Source organism: Ostrea edulis, chromosome 1, assembly GCF_947568905.1.
Source record: "Ostrea edulis chromosome 1, xbOstEdul1.1, whole genome shotgun sequence".
NCBI lineage: Eukaryota > Metazoa > Mollusca > Bivalvia > Ostreida > Ostreidae > Ostrea > Ostrea edulis.
In genome coordinates this window covers 48,147,630-48,175,098 of record NC_079164.1, presented here as the reverse complement: position 1 = coordinate 48,175,098, position 27,469 = coordinate 48,147,630, and the positions used below count along the sequence as shown (strand labels likewise).

Below are 27,469 nucleotides of genomic sequence, written 5' to 3'. Positions count from 1 at the left end.
TTAAAAATTCTTCTCAAGAACCACTAAGCCAGAAAAGCTCAGATTTACATGAAAGCTTCCTGACATAATGCAGATTCAAGTTTGTTCAAATCATGGTCCCCGGGGGTTGGATGGGGCCACAATAGGGGATCAAAATTTTACATACAAATATATAGGAAAAATCTTTAAAAATCTCAGAATTTTTAAATTCAAGAACCACTGAGTCAGAAAAGCTGAGATTTACAGGAAAACTTCCTGACATAGTGCAGATTCAGGTTTGTTCAAATCATGGCCCCTGGGGGTAGGATGGGGCCACAAGGGGGGGGGGTCAAAGTTTTACATACAAATATATAGGGAAAAACTTTAAAAATCTTCTTCTCAAGAACCACTGAGTCAGAAAAGCTCAGATTTTCATGAAAACTTTCTGACATAGTGCAAATTCAAGTTTGTTCAAATCATGGCCCCCGGGGGTAGGATGGGGCCACAAGGGGGGGGGGTCAAAGTTTTACATACAAATATATAGAGAAAAACTTTAAAAATCTTCTTCTCAAGAACCACTAAGCCAGAAAAACTCAGATTTACATGAAAGCTTCCTGACATAATGCAGATTCAAGTTTGTTCAAATCATGGCCCCCGGTGGTAGGATGGGGCCACAAGTGGGGGGGGGGGGGGGTCAAAGTTTTACATACAAATATAGAGAAAATCTTTAAAAATCTTCTTCTCAAGAACCATTGGGCCAAAGAAGTTGACATTTACATGAAAGATTTCTGACGTAGTGTTGATTCAAGTTTGCAGAAATCGTGGCCTCCAGGGGTAGTTGGGGCCATAATAGGGACTAAGGTTTTACATGCAAATATATATGGAAAGTCTTCAGATATGGTGACTCAGGTGAGCGATGTGGCCCATGGGCCTCTTGTTTAGGTCAGTGGTTCTTGAGATGATTTTTTAAAGATTTTCCCTTATATATTTGTATGAAAAAATGTGATCCCCTATTGTGGCCCCACCCTACCTCCCGGGGGGTGGGGGGGGGGGTGGTCATGATTTTAACAAACCTGAATCTCCATTATGTCAGGAAGCTTTCATGTAAATTTCAGGTCTTCTGGCACAGTGATTCTTGAGAAGATTTTCTCTATACATTTGTATGTAAAATTTTGATCCCCTATGGTGGCCCCACCCTACCCCCGGGGTCATGATTTTAACAAACTTGAATTTTCACTATGTCAGGAAGCTTTCATGTAAATGTCAGCTCTTCTGGCCTAGTGGTTTTTGAGAAGATTTTTAATAACCCCACCCTATTTTTGTGATTATATCCCCTTTGAAGGGGACATGGCCCTTCGTTTAAACAAACGTAAAAGCCCTTTACCCAAGGATGCTTTTTGCCAAGTTTGGTAGAAATTGTCCCATTGGTTCTGGAGAAGTCGAAGAAAATGTGAAAAGTTTACAGGTAGACAGACAGCCAGACGACAGGTGATCAGAAAAGCTCACTTGAGCTTTCAACTCAGATGAGCTGAAAATCCAGTAAAGTTACTGTAAGGGAAGGGTGGGCACTGTGGAAGCCCGCAAATAACAATGGCTGATGTAGTCTAGGTCACCTACACGTTTGTCAATGCAGTGTTCTACGAGAAGTCAAACGGCTTGCGTGACCTGGGCTACATGTATGGCTGATGCCTCAGCACAGCGTGGCCGTAGCCTACTGTGCGGAGCATTATGGTTAGGCCGGAACCAGGCTAAGTGTGGCCGTTACTGTAAAAGCATGCTGACTAATGACTGGTTTAGCGTGTAAAAAACCTGCAGTCGGACAAAATCGCAACAAGATACTAGGTACTGGACAATTCTGTAAACATACATTTCACAAAAATGATTATCCTACAAATAAAATCTCTAGGGACACAAGTATCAATCAAGTACAAATATATTAAACAACATCTCCTCTTTGAAAAAAATTGAATGACAATGAAAACTAAATATTCTTGAAAAGGCATGTGCAGTAACATTGTCTTTGCCTTTGATATGTTTAATATCAATATCATACTCTTGTAACAATAAACTGCATCTTGTGGGTCTCTGATTCTTGTTTGACATTCCATGCCAAAAAGTGAGCGGGTTATGATCTGTAAAAACAAGAATTGGATGTACAGTAACATTCAGATAAATATCGAAATGTTTTAAAGCTAACTACTAAGCAAGACACTCTTATTCAATAGCAGAATGATTTAGTTTACACTTTGAAACAACTCTATCTACATTGACACTATGTTCTTGAAACAAACCGACTCCTACATCACTAGCATCAACAGTAAGGTGAAATTTCTTAGAAAAATCTGGAGCTGAAAGAACTGTACTACTCATAAGGGCAGATTTTAATTTTTTCATCTCAGTCTTTTATCCTACTGATAACAATATGTCTTCACCATAGTTTCGAGGTTCAAGCGCCCCCTGAGACTTGGAATGATAAGCAGAAGACTTATACTGTCTAATACCTACCTCATGCATGACCTGTTGAAACAACCCTGACCTTGATCTGACTGAATAGCCTAAGACACAAAATTGACATTCTTGGTAAGTACCTTGAATTTTGTGCACTTTATCTTTATCTTTATATACACATAATAGCACTGGTTCCCCGATCTTGTCTTAAGCAAAAGTCCTACACAATTCACTTACACTCGACTAAAAGGTTCTTCAAAAGCTGTAATAGGTTGTTGGAGAGGGGCAGCTGAAATTTTCTGATTTTGTTCACATACCATCTGGTAAACATGACATGGCTTGCAAAATTCAAAAACATCCTTTCTAAACTTGGGCATATAAAATGGCTAAAAACTCTGTTACCAGTCTTATTGACACCGAAATGACCTGCCATGGGTATGTCGTGAGACAAACTCATAATGTTCCTACGATATATCACTGGGACCACTATCCGGTTAACGACACGCCATACTTCACCCGGTGGTGCATCAGGTGATCGCCGTTTTCTCATAAGGACCCCGTCTTTTGTGTAGTAACACTCTCCGACTTTGGTGGCCTCTTCTGGTGGAAGTGATTTCGGGCTAAATTGGACAATATCAGGGTTGTTACTTTCCTCTGACAGTAAATGCTCCTACTGAGGATCTAACTGTATATTGGGACATCATCGTCGCTGGTTTTCACTGAAGGCTCACTGTTATATGGCTTTTATGTTTTCATGTGAACTGCCATCAAGGTCAAACAGGAAAGTGTCACAGAAGTCAGTTTCATGATATGAACCAGCCGTGTTAAGGGGTTGAACACGGCCAACCTTGATTTATTTTCTTCTGGTCATCGCTTTGGTAACATCGTATAGGTCGTCGTCTTCACTATCGAACGCGATAGAGAGAGAGAGAGTGAGAGAGAGAGAGAGAGAGAGAGAGAGAGAGAGTATTTGAAATTACTGTGGATTCCACAAGAGATCTTCTAAGTGTGTTCTCAAATCATGATGAACGCACTCCTTAAACTCTTCTACTAGGATGATTGACTGAAATTTTTCATTAATTCTATTAGATGTCAACCATTGATTAAATAAATTTTGCTTTTCACTTACAAATTCAACATATGTTTGATTTTTTTTGTACTTTCTAAACATTTGTCTGCACGCTTCGGGCACTAATTCATAAGCTTTTGATTAATATCGCGGCCTTGACTTGGTCATAATCCTTTGCCAATACACTTTGTAACAAAGTGAACCAAACATTTCAAATTTTCTGCAACTTTCTTAAATTGAGGAAAATATCTATCTAGAGATTTCTCTTGAGATTTTGAAAGTAATGTAATATTTTCAGTTGCATTGAATTCAGTCCTGATAGGTAAGATTTCAGATCCACTCAGCCAATTAATATCCAATTTATGATCAATTGTTCTTTACGCTTGGTGTAGAAACCGTCACTATATGATGGTTTGAGTTGTGCAAGTGTTGAAGGCTCTCCTGTTTGAAGTTTTTATAAAGCCTTGAGTATGACAGCACTCCGAAAAAGTCAACAATCCTAAGTGCTGTGTAATCTTTCTCGATTTCTCGCCAAACATTTGGAGATTGGGAACTTTTCATTTCCAGATTTATGGGTCAATCAAACCTTTAAAAGAGGTGAACAACATCGTTATTAAAATATTTTGTCAACAAGATCTGAATAATATATATCTTCGGGGAAATTACACCCCAATTGGAAGGCAGGCAAGCTGGGAATGAAAGTAGGTAAACTCATAGGCCCCTCGAGGGCTCCTGGGGGCTCTTAGGACATTTTCTTCATTTGCATATCATATTCGTTAATCCCTAGTGCGTTTATGCCAAGGCCACCAGCAGCTATTTGTCATTTTTTGTCTTCTTTAATTGGCCGAATTCCTTAGTCTGGAACCGTCACCAGGGTAAAAAGTTTGTTCGACAATGTTTGTCGACGGATCGCGTAGTGATGTCAGTATTTAGAGCAGGTCTGACTTTGGTAGAAAGAGCTGCCCGGGGGTCCTTCATCTGCTTAATTACTAGCCACACGGGTAAGTTAACGGATTCACAACTATGACGTTTAATTCATTTTTTCTCTTGATTACATGTGACTTTTTTTTTCATCCACAACAATTTAATTTGCAGTTTTAATCAACTCGTACAATGCATTCATTTTAGTGTGACAATAATTTTTAGGTCACCTGAATCATTCAGGTGACCTATTGCTATCTGTTTTTGTCCGTCGTCGTTCGTCGTGCGTTAACATTTGAACATTTTCAGCTTCTTCTCTGAAACCCCTGAACCAATTTCAACCAATTTTGGCATATAGCATATGTGGGTGGATGGGAACAAAAATTGTGAAATTCGTGGTCCCTGCCCCCCTGGGGCCTGAGGGGTGGGGCAAAACCCATCAAAATGGGTGTAATTTTAAAAAATCTTCTTCTTTACTCCTGGACATCAAGAAGCCAAACTGTGGGCATAATTATAATGAGCGTTGAGCCCTCTACCAAAATTGTGAAATTCATGGCCCCTGGGGCAGGGGTTCTTCTGTTAGGGTGGGACTCTATTGGTCATATAGTGAAAATGTAGAAATTCTTTGAAAATCTTCTTCTCTGTCTCTGGGTATTAAGTAGACAAACTAATAGCATGGTAATGATGAGCAAGGATGCCTCTTTAAAAATTGTGAAATTCATGGCCCCTGGATCAGGGGTTCTGGTGCTAGGGTGGGGGTCTATAAGTCATATAGTGAAAATGCATTATTTCTTTGAAAATCTTCTTCTCTGTCCTTGGGTATTAAAGGACACATCGCATGTTTTTAAACTTTTTAATTTTTTCAGCAAAATTAATTCATTTCATGCCTAAAACTACTTTACGTGTGTTTTAAATGAAACAGTTTGCGTAGTTTTCGAGTTTGAAAGCGATGAAATTCAAATCTTGCGATATGCATATTTTCTTCGATATTTTACGCGCCATTATGTGTGACGTCATATGCGACCTCGAGCGAGAAGATTTGAAAACAGTTGATAGCCATTTCATAAACAGATTAGATTTAATTGACAAACAAACAATTATCACAATAACAGCTTGTAAATAACACTGCATTAGGGTGTTTTGTGCCGTTTAAGGGTGTACTTGCTGTCAGTAGAGAGGATTTGGACTGTGTTTTTATCAATTTTCGAAGGAATGTATGAGGGACAAGACGTGAATATTTTTTGTCGGCACAACGACTTTGCCATAAAACCCCCCAGTAAAATTTGTCCCTGTACTTTTTCTAACAAGCACTTGGACAAATACGTAGATAAACTGTGAGAAAGTGGTTCTATCGAAGCTACGCACTGTAACATATAGGCCTACGGCATATGCTTTCCGTTCTGCTCTCGAATTCAATACACACTCGCACCAACTGACCTTCACCTTGTAACAACATAGGCAGAACTTTGCTAGCAGTGTCTACCAACTGGTAGTTTTAAAAAAGAAATTTAAAGATAAAAGATAATTGAACTTTCAATTATAAATAATAAAATATAATATTTCCCGACTTTGAATTGAATTATAATGCTTTCATTTTTTTTAAGGAACGCGTACATGTACGTGTTTACAACAACAGCACGCCACGCTCCCACTTCCTACGTAACAAAAATTAATGATTAGGCCTAATAAAATTGCTTTAATAAAATAATTTAAAAGTATTGTGATTTTCACAATAAGTTTGATCATTATTATTATTTTTTCTTTTTCGAAATGCACCCGTGACAGTAGGCCTAGTTGTCAATGATACATAATCGTATCATAATTTAGGCCTATCTAACTTCTCCAAAAATAAATTTAATAATAATTGGACTGTTTATTTTAGAAAAGCAACAACTCTAATTACAGTTGTTTACAGAAATGGCATTACCAAATTGTGTTTAGACAGGGATCCGATGTAAACATTATTTACTCGCAAATTTAAGCAGATTTCATACTCGCTTTTCTCGCTACATTTGGGTCGCTATTTGTATGCACTGGTGGCTAAAAGATATAAGACTCTGGAAATTTGTCAACATCGAAATAAATGTTATCCATGGTAAATAAATTAGGCCCCTAAAACCCGAGTTTTAAAAATATCTAACACTACTGTTACAACAAGTTGATCGACGAAGGTCGCATATGACGTCACTGTACCACGTGACTACCTATCTAATTAACTAGGCTTTTTGAAATCGGGGCTTAGATTTAAGTCCGTATTGTGGCTAATTATCGGAATACTTCAGCGAACGAACTATTACAATTAATTTCTATAAGCATAAGGAAGACAAAATGCATATAATTCTGTATACTTTGAAAACACGAGATGTGTCCTTTAAGTAGACAAACCAATAGCATGGTTATGATGAGCAAGGATGCCTCTTTCAAAATTGTGAAATTCATGGCCCCTGGGCCAGGGGTTCTGGTATTAGGGTGGGGCCCTATTGATCAAATAGTGAAAATGCATTTTATTTCTTTGAAAATCTTCTCCTCTGCTGCTGGGTATTAAGTAGACAAACTAATAGTATGATAATGATGATCAAGGATGCTTCTTTCAAAACTGAAATTTATGGTCCCTGGGTCAGGGGTTCTGGTGCAAAGGCGGGGCTGATTGATTATATAGTGAAAATGCAATATTTCTTTGAAAATCTTCTGTTTTTGTCCGTCGTCGTTCGTCGTGCGTTAACATTTGAACATTTTCAGCTTCTTCTCTGAAACCCCTGAACCAGTTTCAACCAATTTTGGCATATAGCATCTGTGGGTGGAGGGGAACAAAAATTGTGAAATTCGTGGTCCCTGCCCCCCTGGGGCCTGAGGGGTGGGGCAAAACCCATCAAAATGGGTGTAATTTTAAAAATCTTCTTTACTCCTGGACATCAAGAAGCCAAACTGTGGGCATAATTATAATGAGCGTTGAGCCCTCTACCAAAATTGTGAAATTCATGGCCCCTGGAGCAGGGGTTCTTGTGTTAGGGTGGGGCTCTATTGGTCATATAGTGAAAATGTAGAAATTCTTTGAAAATCTTCTTATATTGGTTTTATCTAAGGAGTAAATAACCCTTTTCTATATGATGTCTCAGACCTAGGTTTTTTAAAAAGGATTATTGATTGAACATAAAAATGACACATGTACTTCATGACCACGTAGCTATTCAATGTTTCTTCCATCCAAAAGTAAAATTCTTATATTTAAACACAAACCTAATTCAAACATTGGAAGGTTGTTACATGATACTCAGGTGACCTATAAGGCCCCTGGGCCTCTTGTTTATTAATTGAATTTCTCGTAGAATAATTCAAATTGATCCTTAATTCTTTAAAAATGGGTATACAACTATATAATATAATTTAGCAAAGGGCATATATTTACATATCCATGGTTACATTGTTTTCATCCTAAGAACGGTACCGGGGGTGGGGGTGGCTGCAGGTAGCTGGAAAAAAAATGACATTTTTGTTAAAAATGTTCAACCAAAGGGTTGCAACCCCCGTAACCAACCCCTCCCTCTAGATCCGACACTGCCTAAGATATCGTCTATTTACGGGGCAGCATGCACCTGTAGCTGTATTATGTCACTAGTCAACGCGTCTCACCCGGAAGACCCCGTAACACCCACCGTGAGCATATCACAATCTGAACAAGGATTTTCTGCACTGTAACAGTACATGTACATTCATTGCATGTCCAGATTTAGCGTTACTTTTCGTGAACATTTGATCGCTAGCTGAAATTGAAACCATAGGCGTAGCTTGGGTTCGAATATTACCGAGGCAGGGGGTCTGGGCGCAGCCCCCCAAAAGCTATCGACATTTTAACAACGTAAAAGGTGTTGTTTTTTTTTTACCGAGGCAGCTGCCTCGGTTGCCTCAATGGAAGCTACGCCACTGGAAACGTTTGTATTGACGCTCGCTAACAGCAGAAACTTATGTCTGCTAACAGTTAATCATATCTCACACTGAAAGCTTTTAACACTTAAGAAACACCAATGCAGGATGAACAGTACTTCAAATATTCAAAGGTCAAATATTGAAGAAATTTGATTTTTGTATTAACAGTGTTCTTGAAAACCAGTACGATTGATTGATTGATTTTACGTCCAATCGAGATGTTTTCACTCATATCGAGAGGCCACCAGTTGTAGTGTCTATAGTTAGCGCTCAGGGCCGTAGCTCAGTGGGGGTTATCATGCCAACGCCTATCGCGACACGGGACCTCCATTTCTAAGATCATATCCGAAAGACCGTGATTCTCACTTCTAAATCCCGAGCGTTTGGCGAAGGAGCAATCACTACCTACTTTAAAGGCGGTCATGACACGAGCGGGGCTCGAACTCACAACCTCCCGGTTACATAGCGAACGCTCTACCATTGGGCTACATGTACCTGACAGGTGTGGAATTTCCCGGACCAGAAAAGTTCATTGTGCATTTCAGTATTTCGACTGATAAAAATCTTGAACTTTCTGATACCACATAAATAGATTTCAAGAACTCTGGTTTAATATAGAATAAATGTTATTCTAAAAGTATAGAATAAATGTTATTCTCTCTCTCTCTCTCTCTCTCTCTCTCTCTCTCTCTCTGTGTGTGTGTACTTGTAAGGGATTTCCACAGAAATGCTGAGCATGTGTACTTTATGTGTACTTACATGTATGTTGATAAATGTTAATCCATCTCAGATTTTATAGGTATATTTTTGAAATAAAAACAGACAAAACTTATATTTTCTATACGATTCAATATTAAATCCTGCAATGATTTGTGGAGACGTTTTATTCCATTAAAATTGTTCGTTCCTTCATAATACTAGATTTGCTTTATGATCTACCTTTACACTGTTGAAACTTTGTGTGTGTGGGGTAGGTGGGGGTGGGGTGGGGGTGGTGTTCGACCTGTGGTCCCACACTTCCTGAAATGGGGCAGGGTATTCTAATACCCTCTCTCTTTGTGCAAGGAATTTCCACAGAAATGCGGAACATGTGTCCCCCCCCTCTCTCTCTGTGTGTGTATACTTGCAAGGAATTTCCACAGAAATGCTGAGCATGTGTTCTCTCTCTGTACTTGTAAGGGATTTCCACAGAAATGCTGAGCACGTGTACTTTATGTGTACTTACATGTATGTTGATAAATCTTCGAGTTCCCTGTGGTCTTTTTGGGTTGTCAGAGGTTATCAAAGATATAAGTATTATCAGCATGTGTTTAAATATTTACAACTACGTATAAACAAATAGTCTACATTGTACCCTTATTGACGCAATAGCGAGAGAGAGAGAGAGAGAGAGAGAGAGAGAGAGAGAGAGAGAGTATTCACTTGTGACTACTAGCTGAATTCACAACATCATGACAGATAGTTCTCAGTAAATATCAAATTTTTACTTTCCCGACTTTCAATAAATATACCATTCCAATCGCGACAGAGAGTCTGCTCCCTTATTCAAGTCACTTTTTAAGCTACTGGGTGTTAGTTGAAGGTGACGTTTAAAGTACAGGCTAGGCAACATTGGTGTATACATGATATAAAGCTGCATCCTATAATCATTTGGGTACATTTTTTCAAACATTTTAAAAATAGATTAATGAATCAAATAAGAATTGTAATATACTACTCAGAGATCTCTCCTGCCATGTTCATATATCTCTCCTGCCATGTTAATATATCTCTCCTGCCATGATAATACATCTGGGTTATAAGCCAATGCAAAACATGAAAGCCTTTTAGTATAATATAAAAAAAAAATCACCCACCTACCTACCTAGTCCTTGTTGCGTCCGGAGGCGCATAGGGCAAGTACTAGTTTCCTCCACTGCTCTCCGTCTTTTGCCTTCTCTAATTCCCTCCAAGTTAGGCCCATTTCCTTCATCTCGGCTTCCACGGTCCTTCTCCAAGTGGTCTTTGGACGGCCTTGCTTCCTCTTGCCTTCTGGTGTCCATCTTAAGGATACCCTGGTGATGTTGTCGATCTGTTTCTGAGGACATGTCCAATCCATCGCCAACAGTATTTCTTAAGAATGGCACGTACGCCTGAGGTTTGTGTTCTCTCATGTAGATCTTTGTTAGAGATTTTGGTAGGCCGGAATATCTTCAAGATTTTTCTGAAGCAACCTTTGTGGAAACTTGAGAGTTAGTGGATATCCCTCTCTGTCATCCTACAACATTCCGCACCATACAACATTACTGACAGAACATAACTGTTATATAACCTTATCTTGGTGGGTGTTCCTGCTTACGGTGTAAGACTTCCAGGATGTTCTTAAGGTCTCTGAAGGCACCTCTTGCTTTACCTAGTTTTGCCTTGATGTCTTCTTCAGCCCCACCACCTGTTGTCGGAATGCTTCCAAGATATGTAAAGGCTCTTGCACTTGTCAGGTTTTTGCCATCTAGTTGTATTCCTTTTCGATGCATTGTGTTCAGTGACATTACCTCAGTTTTATTCACATTTATCTTTAAGGCGATTTAATAATTTGCTGGCATTAGATTGTAACTTCGAAGTCCTGTTCTGCATATAGGTTTCAAGGCGTGACAGTAGAGCAGGGTCATCTGTGTAGTAGGGATCTTCAAGATTGGAAAAGAGGATCCATCTAATGGCGGTGTTTTCTCCACTCAGGGTTGTTCTCAATACCCAATCCACAGCTGTAATAAACAACAGGCATGACATCACACAATCTTGTCTAACTCCAAATTTCATAGGGAAGCTGGTATCAGATGTTTTGCCAACTGTGCATTTGAATTCGGAGTAGAAAGCCTTAATCAAATCTACGATCTTAGATGGTATTTCGTAGTTTCGTAAGATCTTTCATAAGCTTTCTCTATGAATGCTATCAAAGACCTTCTCAAAACCTATGAAGTTAATGATTAACTGTATCTGCCATTCTGTGCATTGCTTAAAGTTTCTTAGTACAAACACTTGGTCACAACAGCCCTTTCCTTTTCGGAAGCCTGCCTGTTCGCCTCGTAGTTTGCTATTAACTGTTGTCTTTAGTACTGGTTGTATTCTTTCCATAATCTGGTCATCTGCACTCATTTATTCCTAGAATGTGCAGTTTTTTCTATGTCATCTGTTTCCCAGTCTCATACATGGTACGGACATTCCAGAGGCCTACTCTTAGTTTGGTTCTCGTGTTCAGTACACTCTTCCTGCTGTAAGCTTGCTGTCGGATTTCACTAGCAGCAGTCACACACGCAGGATTCTGTACACTCTTCCTGCTGTTAGCTTCCGGTCGGATTTCACTAGCAGCAGTCACACACGCAGGATTCTGTACACTCTTCCTGCTGTTAGCTTCCTGCCGGATTTCACTAGCAGCAGTCACACACGCAGGATTCTGTACACTCTTCCTGCTGTTAGCTTGCTGTCGGATTTCACTAGCAGCAGTCACACACGCAGGATTCTGTACACTCTTCCTGCTGTTAGCTTCCGGTCGGATTTCACTAGCAGCAGTCACACACGCAGGATTCTGCTGCTATCCTGTAGACGCGGGGACATTTAAATTATTTCTAGTCCTTGTTTCCGTAGTCGGTGTACTTTTTATGAGGAGAGATTACCCCCTTGCTCAGTCTCCAACATGGTGGACCAAGGCTTTGTATTCAAGGTTTCTTTCCTTTAGAATTGTTGCCTGTCAAAGCTCATGAAGCTACTCTATTAAGGTTTTATACCAGAGTTTCCTTCGCCTAGATGAGTTACCCTCCATGATTAACGACCCTCATTTGGCCGAATATAACCCATATCTGGGGCAAGGTTGATGAGTGTTAGGGCATGTCCACACACCGGTAGGCCTACACGCTGCATCTCTGAGGCCCATGCATCTTCCAGACCCCCCCCCCCCCCCCATTCAGCCTGAGATACTAGATTCCAGTCTATATGCATTGCCACAGGGAGGCATTAAAGGAGTCTTGGCAGTGTAGAGGCTTTGTACTGGCAGGACAAGATTTACGCACTCCACTGTCCCTTGTCGCCTACGTTAGATTAGCCGGCGGCAGCAGTAGATCTACAACTTTGATCCCCGCCACACTACTCTGTGGTGAAACACCACCACCAACACACCTTCCAATATCTCGTAATTACGAGATGATTATCTTGTAATTACGAGATAATTATCTCGTAATTACGAGAAAAGATATCGTAATTACGAGATGATTCTCGTGTAATTAAGATATCTCTTCTCATATTAACGAGATATTTCGTCCGGGTGGGAATAGGTCCTCAGTACCCCTTGCTTGTCGTAGGAGACGACTGATTGGGGCGGTCCTTCGGATGAGACCGCAAAAACTGAGGCCCCGTGTCACGGCAGGTGTAGCACGATAAAATTTGCAGTCCTGATTATCTTTTGTCCTGTGTCAGTCTGTCTGTATGTCCGTCCTTAAATTTTTAACATTTTCGACCCACAGGGCTAATTTCAGTCAAACTTTCCACAAAGCATGCTTGGGTAAGGAGGATTTGAGTTTGTTTAAATGAAGCGTCATGCCCTTTTTGAAGCAGAGATAATCAAGAATTAGTAAAAATTTGGTGGCATCTCTTAAAAAGCTTCTTCTCAAGAACCACCGGGCCAATTTCAATCAAACTTGGCACAAATAGCCCTTGGGTAAAGGAAATTTAAGTTGTTCAAATAAAGGGCCATGCTCCCTCTAAAGGGGAGATAATGAAGAAAATGCAAAAATAGGGTGATGTCATTTAAAAATCTTCGTCTTCTAAAAGAACCTTTAGGCCAGAAAAGTTGAAATTTAGACACAATACTTCCAGACATAGTGTAGATTCAAGTTTGTTCGAATCATGGCCCCCCAGGGGTAGGTTGGATTCACAATAGGAGATCAAAATTTTCCATGGTGATGTATACGATATTAAAATCATTTAAAAATCTTCTCAAGAACAACAGGGCCCTAATCAATTAATATTTAAGCATTCCGAGATACGTAACTTGCAGATTCAAGTTTGTTCAAATGGTGGTCCCTGGGGTAGAACGAGGCCACAATAGGGGATCAAAGTTTTACATATAGGCATATATAGGAAATATCTTTAAAAATCTTACAGCAGGACTATGAATATTCACATTTATTTCTATGCAATCAATTTTGAAGTGGAATGACATGTGACAATTTCTATTAGGCAGTACTTTAGATATTTCATTTCACCGTCTAGTTTGTCGGGTATGTGCATAACGGGGAACTCCTAACATAATTCGCGACAAACTAGACAAAGAATTACTAACTAATATGATAAACAAATTCAACTTAATTAATTAGTAGATTATCATCCGGGGTCACAAAAAAAATATGGGGTGGGTGGGAGGATTTTATTTTTTAATTTTTATTTCCCGAGAAAAAAAATAATGACAAAAGGCATCACACGAAGTGTAATCAAGTTAACATTAAAAGAATCCTTGGTAGAAGATATAAAACCAACATTCTGTGATTTTAATAATTCACTCATGTCACTGGGAAGCAAGTATGTTTGAAATCGTAATTTTTTCCGAAATTAAAAAAAAATTGGGGTGGGCCTTTTTTTTGAGGGGCGGGCGGGGAAGATAATCTTATTCTATCAATTAATTAGATATAAGACAAGTCGATATCTGAATAAATGACCCAGGCTTTGATTATATACATAAGATGAAGAGGCATCGGTATGAAAATTAGAAAATACATTGAATATGGAGGAAAGATTTGTATTTTACCTATTTGTCTTTTCTTTTTACAGTTTGAATTTCGCGGCTTTTGTGGATCAATTAGTTTTCTGGTTAATTGCGGTAGTCTCTCCTTATCTCTGGAACTCTTTTGCGTCTGAGGGTGAATATGACAGTTCACCTCGATGGAATGGCGTCTGCAAGGCTCGCAGACCCAACAGAAACAGCTAATGACATTCCCCACGCTGAAAATGGCAATAAACCTGCAAAAGATGTAAAATACAGAAAAGTAAAGGTAAGTGTTATTAAGCTTTTTGCACACCAATGAATGTTTGTTAAATTTCCTTTGCACAGTTTGTTTATGTATATGAATTTACCAATGATCAGTCAATTTATTGTACACTCTCTGTCCTGAAGGTCATTCCCCCCAAACTAATGCATGGAGATTATCAAAAAGCACCGTTATTAAACTTCGCAAACACACGCCTAACTTAAATCTAAGATATTTATGAAATTCAATTATTACTTGTGTGTTGTTGGGTCACTAACCATATATATAAACACCATTCCCTTCTAATTTCTGTTCATAGTCTGCATATTATTAGTAATATTTCGGAAAAAAGAAAGACCCCACCCCCCCACCCCCCCACCCCCAAAAAAACCCTCTGAGCAAGTCCATATTTGAATTAATACAATTAAATTTATATACTGAGATACATTTTATTATATAAATACTATATATGTAGGCCTACAGTACTGCAACAGAAACAAGAATGTGGCATGAAGTGCTAGCCTAGTCATGGGGAGTGGACCCAGGTATAAAAATAATAAAACTCCCCCAGGGAACTTTGCCACAAGATCAAATGATGCAGAACAGTCATAAGAAATTATCACATTATAAATTTATTGGTTCCAGCATTTGCATATATTACTAGTACAGCAATGTAAGTAAAATCCGATCTATGATTTAACCCCAAAATGGTATAGAATGTTTCCTTAAAATCTTCTCACGTCAGTGGGATCTATCAGTATTAAAAGTACGTCAACTGTGATGCCATTTGAAAGGGTGATGTTCCATTTATTGACACTGTGTCAATTGATGGACCAATGATACATTCTGTTAGATATTTCAAACAGCAATGAAGTAAGAGAAAGCCCTGAAAGATCTGAACATTTCAGTCACCCCCTTTCACATTTGACTGAAAACAGCCGACTGGACTTGATATAAAGGAAGTGTGTACAGTGTACCATTTTGGAGTAAATCATTTTGGGTTCAATTTGAATAGCTGCAAAAGTAAGTGCATAACATGCAGAAATAATACAATGGCTATATGTTTTGGGCATCCTACATTGTGGAGTTACAATGAATGCATTTATATCAATGTAAATATGCATTTATGACAAGTCCCCATGGACCAGCTAGATATTCTTTACACTCTCCATTGTTTAGATGATTGGTAGATGGTGATTTTCATTAATTAGCATATGATATATGGTACCCCAATCTTTGATTGCACAACAAATAGCAAACTCTCTAAAATGAACTTCTGTCAAAATTTATAATCTTAATTTTTTATGAAACCCTTTACATGATTAGACAGTAGACTTTAGTCATTAAAAGTGGAAAACAAAATCTTGGAAGAAAACTGAACCAGTCCCTGTAACAAAAATATAATGTCATTGTAAGGAAGTGAATCCTATTAATCCAATGTAACATGTAATGTGATGAATCCAGAGGGAAGGGCACAGGGTTATAACTCCTTTTGTTTTTAGTAAAACGAGAGAGAGCATACAATATAGCACTTTAAAATTCTTGAGACACCCCTAGTGCTGTACATGTACAGCTGCATGAGATAGAGAAGTATACGTATTATATGGTGTAACTAAGGAGGAAAATTTTTATAGAGTTGAATAGGAATGGGTGATATATTTCAACTTTTGAACATCATAGAAAATTAAGGAGCCCCTTATTTTATGTTTGTACTTAATACAACCAAACTAAGCCAAATGATATATATCAACGCTTGCATCCATTTTTTTTGTATCAAGTGTCCTTAAATGTATTGAATCGAAATTAAATAATAAATTCCTTCAGTCATGAAGGCTGGCTGATATCTTCCAGTTTTACAGTTGTTGGTGTTAAATGTTGAATAGCGATAATTCTAAAACATTTCACTTATTTGAAATATGGAAGGTAAATGTAATATTTGTACAATTAATGACGATATTAACAAATTATTATCAGGAAAATTGAGATAACCTTAAGGCTATGTCAACATGCATTTGTCTTGATGAGATAAACTGCAAAGACGAAGAGGAGGTTCAGTATATAATCGGGGTGAACATGTTCTTATCAACTACCCCTCCTTTGACACATGTGTTCAAATATGTACTTTGATTCTATGTAAGTGTTGACTTTAGATGGTGGTTTATAAGGTAGAATTGTTAGAATGTAGGAAGCTAGAGACTGCAACACACTATGGATGAAGTACACACTGTTTCTCTGGCTGGAGGTGAGAGGGAGATCACAGTTGTTCCACATGGGAGAACAACTAGACGGCCCAGCACGGTAACCACAGCAATTATGCACTGCATACTAAATTATGGAGATTTCTATTTTCTGCAGGGATGTGTGATAATTTTCTCATTTGTAGAAAAACTATGTCTGGATGAGGGTGGCCAAGGTCCAGCTGACTGTGCTGTTTTGGTTTATTAGGTCTTATAACTTAATAAGTTCTGAAAAATATTGCTTTATAGATAGGCACTAACTTTATTACTCTCACTTGATTTTACGTAGGAAGAGATCATACATGTGGGCACTGAATCAAAGGTATTTCTATGTCTGACATTCCAGTATTGCATGGCTAATTTCCTTATAAATTGCTATTTTAGATATTATACAATATTACTTTATATGGCATCCTTATTTCTCAAGGAAGTGTAGTTAGTTGTTGTTCCTATCTTTATTATCTTAGCATACTGCTATAGGATTATATATTTGCACTGGAAATTGTTGACTGGTCCAGAATAATTTGTTGTTGGACTGACATATATTAAATTACTGGACAGTTGATGTTGCATTCATACAATCTTGATGATGACCATGATCAACATTATCTGTTACAGTGATCTTTAGAGTGCTATTGAAATTTATTTGCTTTATTGTAGATAATACAGGTTTAGCAAAGTACATGTATTTGTTGACAGAGTTTAAGGACATTATGTTACATTGAACCTGCCGACTGTTTCCAAAGGTCATGACCTCTGGACAACAGTTTTGTTGTTTGACAAAACATGTTGCCTTATGATCTAGTCTATATATTAAATCTGCCAACTGTTGTTACCTATGGTCATGACCTCTGGACAACAGTACCATATAGTGCCAGAGTCATTCTGCTTTTCTATAGTACATGGTATATGTATTGAAAGACAGTTTACTCAAGAAGTGGGACATTGCATGTGAAAAGAGGGACCATGCAGGGTTTGACTGTAACTCTTTCAGTAAGGTTTTCCTTTAGGCTAGTAGCTGAAATACTGTAGTTTCCTGCCTTTGAATTACTAGATTGGTTGCCAGTGGCAACCGATTGAGTTGTTTTCTGACAATGGGGAAGGAGGGGGGTGGGGGTGGTGGGTGGGTGGGTGTACTCTCCTGCTGGGAGAAGAATTTTAAAGTATTTAAAGTTCAACTTCAGCATTAGGCCATGTTGATATAAAGTACTGAAATTTAAAACTTAAGGTCTAAATTAATTATGAACTCTCCTGGTTAGTGTTTTAATAAGATTCGACTTCACAAGTAATTGGGCTAGTGTTTAGTGTCAAACCCTGTCATGTGTTTCTATATATGTAATTGTATTGCATGGTAGCTGCAGAACTGTAGCTCTCTCTCGGAAAATATACCAGAGAGCTACAGATCCACCTATTATAATAATCTTCAAATTACGTTGCAACTTTTTCTGCGAACAACTGAGGTCTTGTATCACCGTATTCTACAGTTCTGCAGCTAGTTGCATGGTATCTGTATGCTTGTGAAACCTGGTATAAAGTTAGTTTTAAACACATGTTAACTTGATTCAGAAGTGTTTCTTAAAATATATAATAAAGTCCTAGATCATTATTGATCATTCATCTGAAGTCAGAGATTTGAGAGAGAAAAAGTTCACTCTGAAAACAAAATTAAAACCTATTATTTAGTTGGCTGAAGTTATCTCTCTTGTATTACTTGCAAGGATATCATAGATTTTGAAACTTTCTGACTCGCTGTAATTGAGTGCAAGTATATTAATCATTAGAGTTAGGACAAGAAATAGAAATTATTTAGCAATTTTATGCACTGCATTGATGTTTTATTTCCACAGTACAACAGTCAGAGGTTGTAAAGGTAACGAGAAATTGGACTGATTTTATGCTGTGTGTGTGTTGTCTAATATACTACATACTGGATGTTCAAACAGCCAGTCACTAGTAGTTGTATAGACATGAATTTTTGTTTTTAGTTCAGATTGTTTTTGACAATGCTCAGCTTTGTAGCAACCTGACAACTGATATATAAAAACTATTGCATTTACTGGTAAACCCTGAATATGCAATTCATGTAGCTTAATTATTAAAATGTATGTAACTTACGGTGGAATCCTTAAATCTAAGTGTGAAGAAATGTCCATGGGGTGGATGTTTTGTAGTAGATATAGAGTAAATAGGCATGAAATGAATTAGTAGCTTATTGAGACTGCATCTAGAGATCTGTGTTGTTCAGTTGCAAGAATTTTGTCAAGATTAAGTCCTAGGAATCCTTTCATTTTAAATGTCATTGAGTATATATTGGTAAATATACCAGAGTAGACCACTGTCGTTGTGTATTTCATAAACACCTAACATTAGACCAGAGAAATACTGAAAATAATGTGAGAAATATTACATACCTTGGACAAGAAATCGGAAAAGTTGCTGAACCAAATGTGAGAAATATTACACACTTTTGATAAAAGAACAACTTAGAAAAATATAAATGTAAGAAATATTAAATCTGCGGTTTTCAGAATAGGTTTTGTAATTAACCGGTGTGATAATGTGAATCTTTCATCTAAACTCAGACAATCAACTGACAGTCTCGGTACAAAAAGTAGGTCTCAAGTTGATACTAACTGCTATTATGTCAGGTTAGATTGTTCATATTAAATTTGGGCTGTGTTCAAGATTGTAGGAGTAATTATATACTGCTTGGTAGCATCACAAAACTGAACTATAGTTTTGCCTAGCTAGGTATGGGTATGCCAATGAAAGAATTCATGCAAAGCATCTTATCCAAGACAGTGACTTTGTGTTGTCTGTGATATCTACATTTCTTGATATGTTGCAATTTATTGAGAATATGTATTATTCCACCTGGATATTACGTATAAGTATATACCTGATGAATATGATGCTTAATGACTGTATCATGGAGCTAGATTGTCTAACTTTGTTGCAATTGTAGCTTCTATGATCTTGAACACGCCCATTATGGTTTACTGACTTTGCATGTGCAAGATAAAGGGCTCTATAGCCTTTTGATAACAACAGAACATCCCATAATAACCAGCAAAATACATATAAAAGCATTCATGGATACAAACTTGTAGATGGTTGCTACAAAGAATTCTTTGGTAAAGTGGATCTCTTTATGATTTATTTGTGAATTAGATGTGTAGTTCAATCAGTGTGGTTTTCAAAGAAATAATAGATATGAAGAGAGTTGTTTGTCTGTTTAGATGTAGAATAGTGAAGAAACCTTTATTGGAGAATTCAGAGGGACAGAATATATATTCCACGATATCAGCCATTTTTCCAATATCATTGATAATTTTCGGTGGGGAAACAGATCGAACAAGAAAATGTTTTTTGTAAAGTGGTAATGTGAAAGTTTTAGTATTGCATTAACTCCAGCTTGTTTTGGATAACTGTACACATTTATATAAAGGTTAGCTTATACTCCCCCCTTGATGTTGTTTGACTTTTGTATTGTCTGTGTATATTACAGTGTGTTGTTTTAATGGGTGTTATAAGTGTGAGTGTTCTTGATATTGTTTATTTGGTCTCATTGATCAGTTGATAATTTAACTTCATTTCCCTTTCATGTAAAAACAGATCAAAATAATGGAATATTGTGATACGTTGACTGAAATTGGAAATTTATCAAACTCAGTACACGTTTTTATATCACTAATGTGAATTACATGATTATGAATAAATATTGAGTAATTATTAGAGTGGGTTTCATTCACTTTTAATAGTTAAGTGATTAAGAAGTTTTGGAGTACACTCATTGAGAGTTTTCAATCTAATTAAAATTAGATCTTCCATCCGCTCCCCAGTTTTCGATACGTCGCGACGTATCGAAAACTGGGGAGCGGATGGAAGATCTAATTTTAATTAGATTGTGAGAGTTTTATGCATTATTTGAATGTTCGGAGCTTAGCACAGTCGTACATCAGAACTCTCTCTAGGGTCATTCTGTTCGCAGAGCCTAGTACTACTGACCACAAATTTCTCTGGGTCTTTTTTAAGGGCAAAATCCACATTAGTATATATTGGTGATGTGTTGAGTTGTTCTTTCTAGGTTATCAAGCTAGTTTTCTTCAAGGTGCGATAACAGTGTTCAGATGGGCAATGAGGACCCATTTGAACTTTTGCCCCAATGTTCTTAATCATTGGTTATGTATACAAACATGATGTAATCTGTTGATAAAAAGATTTGAGACAGTTGTTGTAACAGTTTTTTGTAATGATAGCCCTGATAAATCACACATGTTTTGCATTTGTGTTACACCAATATTTTACTTTGGGGCAAGATCAAAAGATTGATGTCGGATAAAAATCTGAATTTAAATACAGTAGTTAGGGGGAGGGGGAATAAAATCTCCTGTAAGTTTCTGTCATCCAACATCAATTACACTTTAGTGGAAAAAGAAAAAAGACAAGTGACTGTTAAAAACCACATAGTAATATTACATTTTAATGAACATTTAATAGTTCTAATGTACACTTTCGTTTGTGAATAAACAGTAGAAAAGGTATACAGAGTGTTATTTAAAATTGTATGTTTTTACTTGTTAATCGATTGATTTCAACATTAAACTATGTGAATTTAGTTTTTTGTCAGACATTGAACTTTTGATCTTGCACCTTATGGCTCATTAAAGCATCTCATATGAAGTATAATTTCACCATGGAAAGACTGATACAAGTTCTCAATTATTTCATATGAATTTTTTGTGTTTTCCCCCGACTAATAGAAAAGGTTTGTCTGTAAAAGTCCAAATTTTGCAGTGATTTATGCACAAAATAGATATCTTATAAAATGTGTCAAGAAAACTTGGGTAGATGTTCAAAGTTTTTGAATTAAAAAATATTTGTGGAAATTAAATTTTTTATTTGTAAATGATTTTTTAAATCTACAGCTAAAATCTTCAAAAAAAACCCCCATGCTATTTAGAAAAAAAAATATATTAAACAAACATATTTCAAAAGATACTGAATTTAAGATTTTTAAGAATCGAGCTAACCAAAGTTTTGCATGGATTTCAAAATATTATGGTACAGATCCTTCTTTTTCCATCAATAACATTTTCTCTAGTGTGATATACAGCTTTAATTTGATTGGATATGTCTATAATCATTATATGATAATTGATGTTGTGGTTGTAGTGATAGTGTGGATGTCAATCCTTGGCTGTCAGCCAGATTGTAAGGATTTTTAAAACTCCCTCAATGAAAAGTACAGGTTAATATATGTTGTTACTATGATTGTGAAATTGGAAATATATATTGATACATGATAATTTAGCACACCACCACTGACTTTAATAAAAAAAAAGTGCTGCCCCATGCAGTAGTTTGACTATAATCACTACAAACATGGAATGTACTGTCTTGAGCATCAAAATGAAAGCTAGTACCTTTATATTAAAACAATTAGAATTCATAAATACAATAAACCAAATATCGAATTGATAATTTGAAAGAAAAGTATGTAATATAGAATGATGGTGGGATACTCAGAAAATTTGAAGAATAAAAGCACCTGCATGACATAGATTCATAAACATAAATAAATTTTATGTCAAATTGAATGCTGGAAAGAGAAATTTACTTTCCATGTAATTAAGTCTCCCCTTCCCAGAAAGGGGACATATTGTTTTAGTTTGCATTTCAGCTGGATTCGTGCACGATGACTTACTTTAGGGCTAAAAGTAGGTCAAGCAGTTTTCCAGATTTTTTTTCCATTATGGATATAGATATTGCAACCTCCCTCTCAGAGAAATACATAATGCATTCACATGTCAGATAGAATAGTGCACCATGACCTACTATAATATAAAACACAGAACCAACAAAAATCACAATTTGATTTTATGGAAAAACGAACCTGTATTCAAAGGTCACTTTTCTATAAAGGTCACTTTTACTGGTTTCCTCAGGTGGCTGCTTAAAGTCCAGTGCTGGGTCTATAGTCACTTCATACTTAAATTTGTGTGCCAGTCAATCAATATGCATTAATTTTCTTAAAACAGATGAAATCAAAAAGACAAATAATTTCATCTCAGGAAATATCAGACTCTGTCTCATATACAGTAATTTAATTGATGACTGAATTGCAAAGAAAGTAAGTACTGTTATGTTATTTATATACATGTACATATTCTGTATACTGTATGGGCATATCTGGAAGGTGGATCCAATGATCAGGACCATCCCCTACCCTTTCTAAATGAAGAAAAGAGGTAGATAATGCTGACAATGTCCATTTTCCCTTTTAACCTTTTAATATATTTAGTATTGTTGAATGCCAAAAAACTTCCAAGGGTCACCCTTACCCCCACCCCCTCCCCCCATCATGTAGCCCTGTTCGTCATAGAGAGAAAGAGAGAGAAGAAGGGGACAGGGGCTTTGCATGAAGGACTTCTGCAACAACTTTTCTAGAAGCACATTATTTGTTGATGACAAATGTACCATTCTTCTAAAATTGTTTTACAGCTGCTTGGAAACTGTCCTTAGCTTATATGTTTGAATACCAAGAGTTTCCAGGAGGGATGGGCTGGTGGGTATTGTGGACAATCTGCCTCCTATAGGGGATTTAAAGGCAGTCCTCAAACATCTTCCTGTGGGACCAATCCTTCCAAAATTCATGGATCCACCCATAAATACTGACAGTTTTGCACATGGACATAGTCATTATTGGATATGATAGAGATCTTCAAACAAATCCTAATATCTCAAACGGGACAAGCCATATCATAAGCTTGACATTGATATTTCATAATGAATAGTCCATGTCAAAAGTAGATGGTGTTATTTATTATACTAAGACATCTCACTGCTGAGCTTGGAGTGGACGTCTGATCATTTCGTCATTGATTTTGTGAAAACAGTATTGTGAGGTCACAATCATTGTTTCAGATCATAGTAGATGATAGGTGAATGAAGTATGAAAATGGAAGCCTGGCATTTCCTTAGTAGTCAATTATTTATAATTTTCCACCACAGCAATGTAGGAACATATGTGTTTCTATGTCTTCCATTGTCGTGAGCCTATACTATTGAATTCAGTAATGAAGCATTCATTTCATGTTACATACATATTTTTCATCTCTCTCTGTGTGTAAAGGATTCAAAGAGGGAATAGAAATAATAAGAAAGGAAATGGTTATGAAGTGTTAAAATCTTTGAAGTCAAGCTGCATTTTTTCTGTGAAGTAAGGATACTAATGGGAAATATCAGCTACATAGAAAACACAATACATCTTTTTAGAATGGTAGCAGGATAAATTATTTGGACAATTGAAATGAAAATACCTATGGTTTCAGTTCCCTGACAAACCCTCAATTTCTAACTACTGACATCAGGGTTTTAGATTATATTATGTAAATAAAAACGATTTTCTGCCCAAAATCTTCAGTGAAAAATTGGCAAGATGTGCCAGTAAATAAATGGGAAAAAGTCATTCTTATGCTCTTAGAATCAAAGAGTCAGGGTCAAATTGTCATGTAATGTTTCACACATGCAATCATGTTCTGAAAAAGATCTGTGAGATCAAGGTTTGAAATCCATAAGATCTAAAAGATTTTTCTTAATCAAATGTTGCATTTGGATCATGTCTATATATATATATATAATGAAAAATTAAAAATTGTCCATATTTTGTTTTCTTTGTAAAGCATCAAATACAGAAATTGTTTCAACAACTTTGAACACCTCTAAGTCATTGACTAAACTACTGAATAGATCTACATGTAACTTGGATATGAACATATCTTGACATTTTACTGGCAGTGTGAAACTGTATGTAAATTGTTCATAATTTATCATTAGCAGACTAAAACGCAGATATTAGGTACTTTGTACATTTCACTTTTGTCCACATACCAATAATTGTTGCTTGTATTTATTGTCCCCTCATGATTCATTGTGAGAGGGGATGTACATGTAATAATGGCCGGGACTGTATATGTTTATATATGTGTAACGATGAGCTTGTAAACACTTTAGAGGCCAATTTTTGCTTGCTTGATTTGATTCTTCAGATGTAGCTTTGTTATTAAGAATGGCACTTTATAGAAAAAGTTTTAGATACTCTATTGGCCAAATTATTGCTCAATTGATTTGATTTTTCACGTGTATTTTTTTTTTTATGAAGAGAGGAAGAACCCTTTTGATTTTGGTGTTAAATGGTCAAAGTTCACGGCCACTATGGGACTTCATAGAAGAAACTTACATTTACTGATTGCCCACACTGCAAGGGGATACCCATAGTTGATTATGCTTCATTTCTCTCTCCATCACCTGTGGGTCAATTCATACCAATTTGCATGTTCTCATGAATAATGATTTAAATTTGCTGTCCATTCAAATTTTTCTATTTTAAAGGTAGTAAAGGTAGACTAGTAATTTTTAACCTCATTATCACAGCAATATTGTCTAATGAAAGTGTGTAGAAAGGGATTTACTGATTGGACAATATCACTTTCGGCCTTCCCTGAAGGACCAATAAAATTACCTCATTAATTATTCATGAGAATGAATGGACTCATCGGTGATGGAGAGAGGAATGAAGCATAATCAACCATGGGTATCCGATGATGCTAGAAGAAAATTCTTTTTATGCCCCCGAGATCGAAGATAAGGGGGCATATTGTTTTTGTCCTGTCTCATTCTGTTTGAATCTTTAACCTTGCTAATAACTTTTGAACAGTAAGTGCTAGAGCTTTGATATTGTATATGAGTATTCCTTGTGACAAGATCTTTCCGTGGGTACCAACATTTGTTACCCTATGACCTTGGAGTTTGACCTTTTTGAAAACTTTAAACTTGCTAATAACTTTTGAACAGTAAGTGCTAGAGCTTTGATATTTCACATGAGTATTCCTTGTGACAAGACCTTTCCATGGGTACCAACATTTTTGACCCTGTGACCTTGACCTTGGAGTTTGACCCACCTTTTGAAAAGTAACCTGCTAATAACTTTTTAACAGTAAGTGCTAGAGTTTTGATATTTCATATGAGTATTCCTTGTGACAAGACCTTTCCGTGGGTACTAAACCTTTTGACCTTGACATTTGACCTACTTGTAAAAATTTGGCATTGGTCATAACTTCTAAATGGTAAATATTAGAGCTTTCATATTGCATGAGCATTTCTTTTGACAAGATCTTTTTACTGGTACCAAAGTATTTGTCCTTGTGACCTTAGCCATCTTTGGAGTTGACCATTAACGGGGGCATTTGTGTTTCACAAACACATCTTGTTTTTTTTATTTTCCTCAAAGATCTCCACTAGTTCTCTATCAACTGTGATGAAATGTTAAGGAATTTATGTTGTGATGTTTTACACGTATCAAATATTATCATATTAGGAATCTATTATCTAAAATATTTGTTCTCACTCAAATCATGTCCATGCCCGTTTAAGGTACTATATGTCCTTGTTTATTATACTGAAACAAAGCAAGACTACAGAAATGCAATTGAAATTGCTAAAAAAAAGATCTTGTATCTGCTAATTCATATTTTAAATTAGCTGATCTAGTTCTAACAGTAGCGCCGCATCGTCAACAATATTAGAATAGACAAGCAAAGAAATAAAGTGATAAGCATTTTTTATGTTTGCTTCCTCCCTGAATGCCAATTCCTTTCACTTTTGGTGATGAAACTTATAAGTAATTTGTGTATGAAGGATCCTTTTGCACCTTACAAAATATGAGAATCCCGGTACGGGAAATGACTTGCATGTATTTTGACATCATAATTATTACGGTTTACCTTAATGTAGAGTTTATGGAAAGTAGACAAGGTCCCCCAAGGGATGCTGTACACAATGTCCCAAAACACATTGATAGTTTGTAGGCTCAACCACATGATTTGCTCAACCAATAATATTTCAATAACCGTAGTGTCGTTCCCTTGAAGTATAATAATATATTTTGTCTAAACCACCGAATTTAAAAAGGTATACTAAAAGTATTGAAGGGGTATTTGTGTAAATTTCAGACAGAAATTAATTCAATTCCAGGGAAAGTTTAACTTGACCACAATTTAATATTAATAAGTTTTTCACTAATTTTTTAGGGGAGATAACTTAAATTTCCATACTTATAACTCTCCACAATGACATTGAGGACCCCCACATGACTTGAACATATTTGTGTTGAAGATCCTCCTATGACTAAGATTTTATCAATCAATGACAGATCATTTTTAATGCTGCTGTGCTGCCTATCCATAAGAAGGGTTACTGAAGTTTTTCACATGAGTCTTGAGGTGCCACCTCCAGAGAGAAAAGAAAATGAGTAAGTGAATGAATGAGAAGATGAATAATTAAATATCTGGCAGCATGGAAATTGAATCAATCTAGTGTTAATTTTCCAAGATCATGTTGTATGCTCACTCAGATTGTGTCAGATGCCATGCAAGGGCTTGGAAGAAAAAGATATCATGCTTTAAACCTGAAAGCCACGTAAACATTAGGAATCACAATGATGTATTCAGGATCAATAAGACTTACTAGTATTTATATTGGGTGAAGTTCTACAGGCAAGGTCCTATTGTGTCGGAATTTATTAGACTGAGAAAGGTGCACAAAAGTCATAGAATTCTTTTAACAGACAGTATACCTAACTGGAAAAAAACCCTTGGGTTCCAAAAGTGATTTTTCATAGGTCTGAATGTGAATACCTGACAGGAGTGATAATTGCCTGCTAACTGTAGTTGTCTCCCTTGTGATTTTTTATTTTATTTTATGAGTTATTTCCTTGAGTGTTTTGTTCTGAATGAGGACTTTGGCAGTTTGGGATTTTTTACAATCACTATGCAGTGAAATGTTGGAGCTGTTACAGATCAATGTTCATGAGGAAGAGGTGAGTATTCTATCCATTTGGAAACTCCTTAAAAAGGTGG

General features: G+C 36.7%; 1 protein-coding gene across 10 annotated transcripts in view; it reads left to right on the top strand.

Moving 5' to 3' along the window:
- The first annotated feature begins 4,354 nt into the window (after positions 1–4,354).
- LOC125651974 (H(+)/Cl(-) exchange transporter 7-like) overlaps positions 4,355–27,469 on the top strand; it is a 65,004-nt gene continuing 41,889 nt past the window's right edge. For 2 of the 10 annotated variants that reach the window (XM_048880846.2, XM_048880837.2), the window contains exons 1-3: positions 4,355–4,476; positions 14,117–14,337; positions 16,840–16,872. In XM_048880846.2, coding sequence (XP_048736803.1) covers positions 14,212–14,337; positions 16,840–16,872 — 159 coding nt within the window. In that variant the 5' untranslated portion in view covers positions 4,355–4,476; positions 14,117–14,211. Of the gene's footprint in view, positions 4,477–14,116; positions 14,338–15,907; positions 16,612–16,839; positions 16,873–18,397; positions 18,421–27,193; positions 27,430–27,469 lie in introns of those variants that run through there. The other 8 variants (XM_056152762.1, XM_048880853.2, XM_056152773.1 and 5 more) reach the window with 6 other exon arrangements.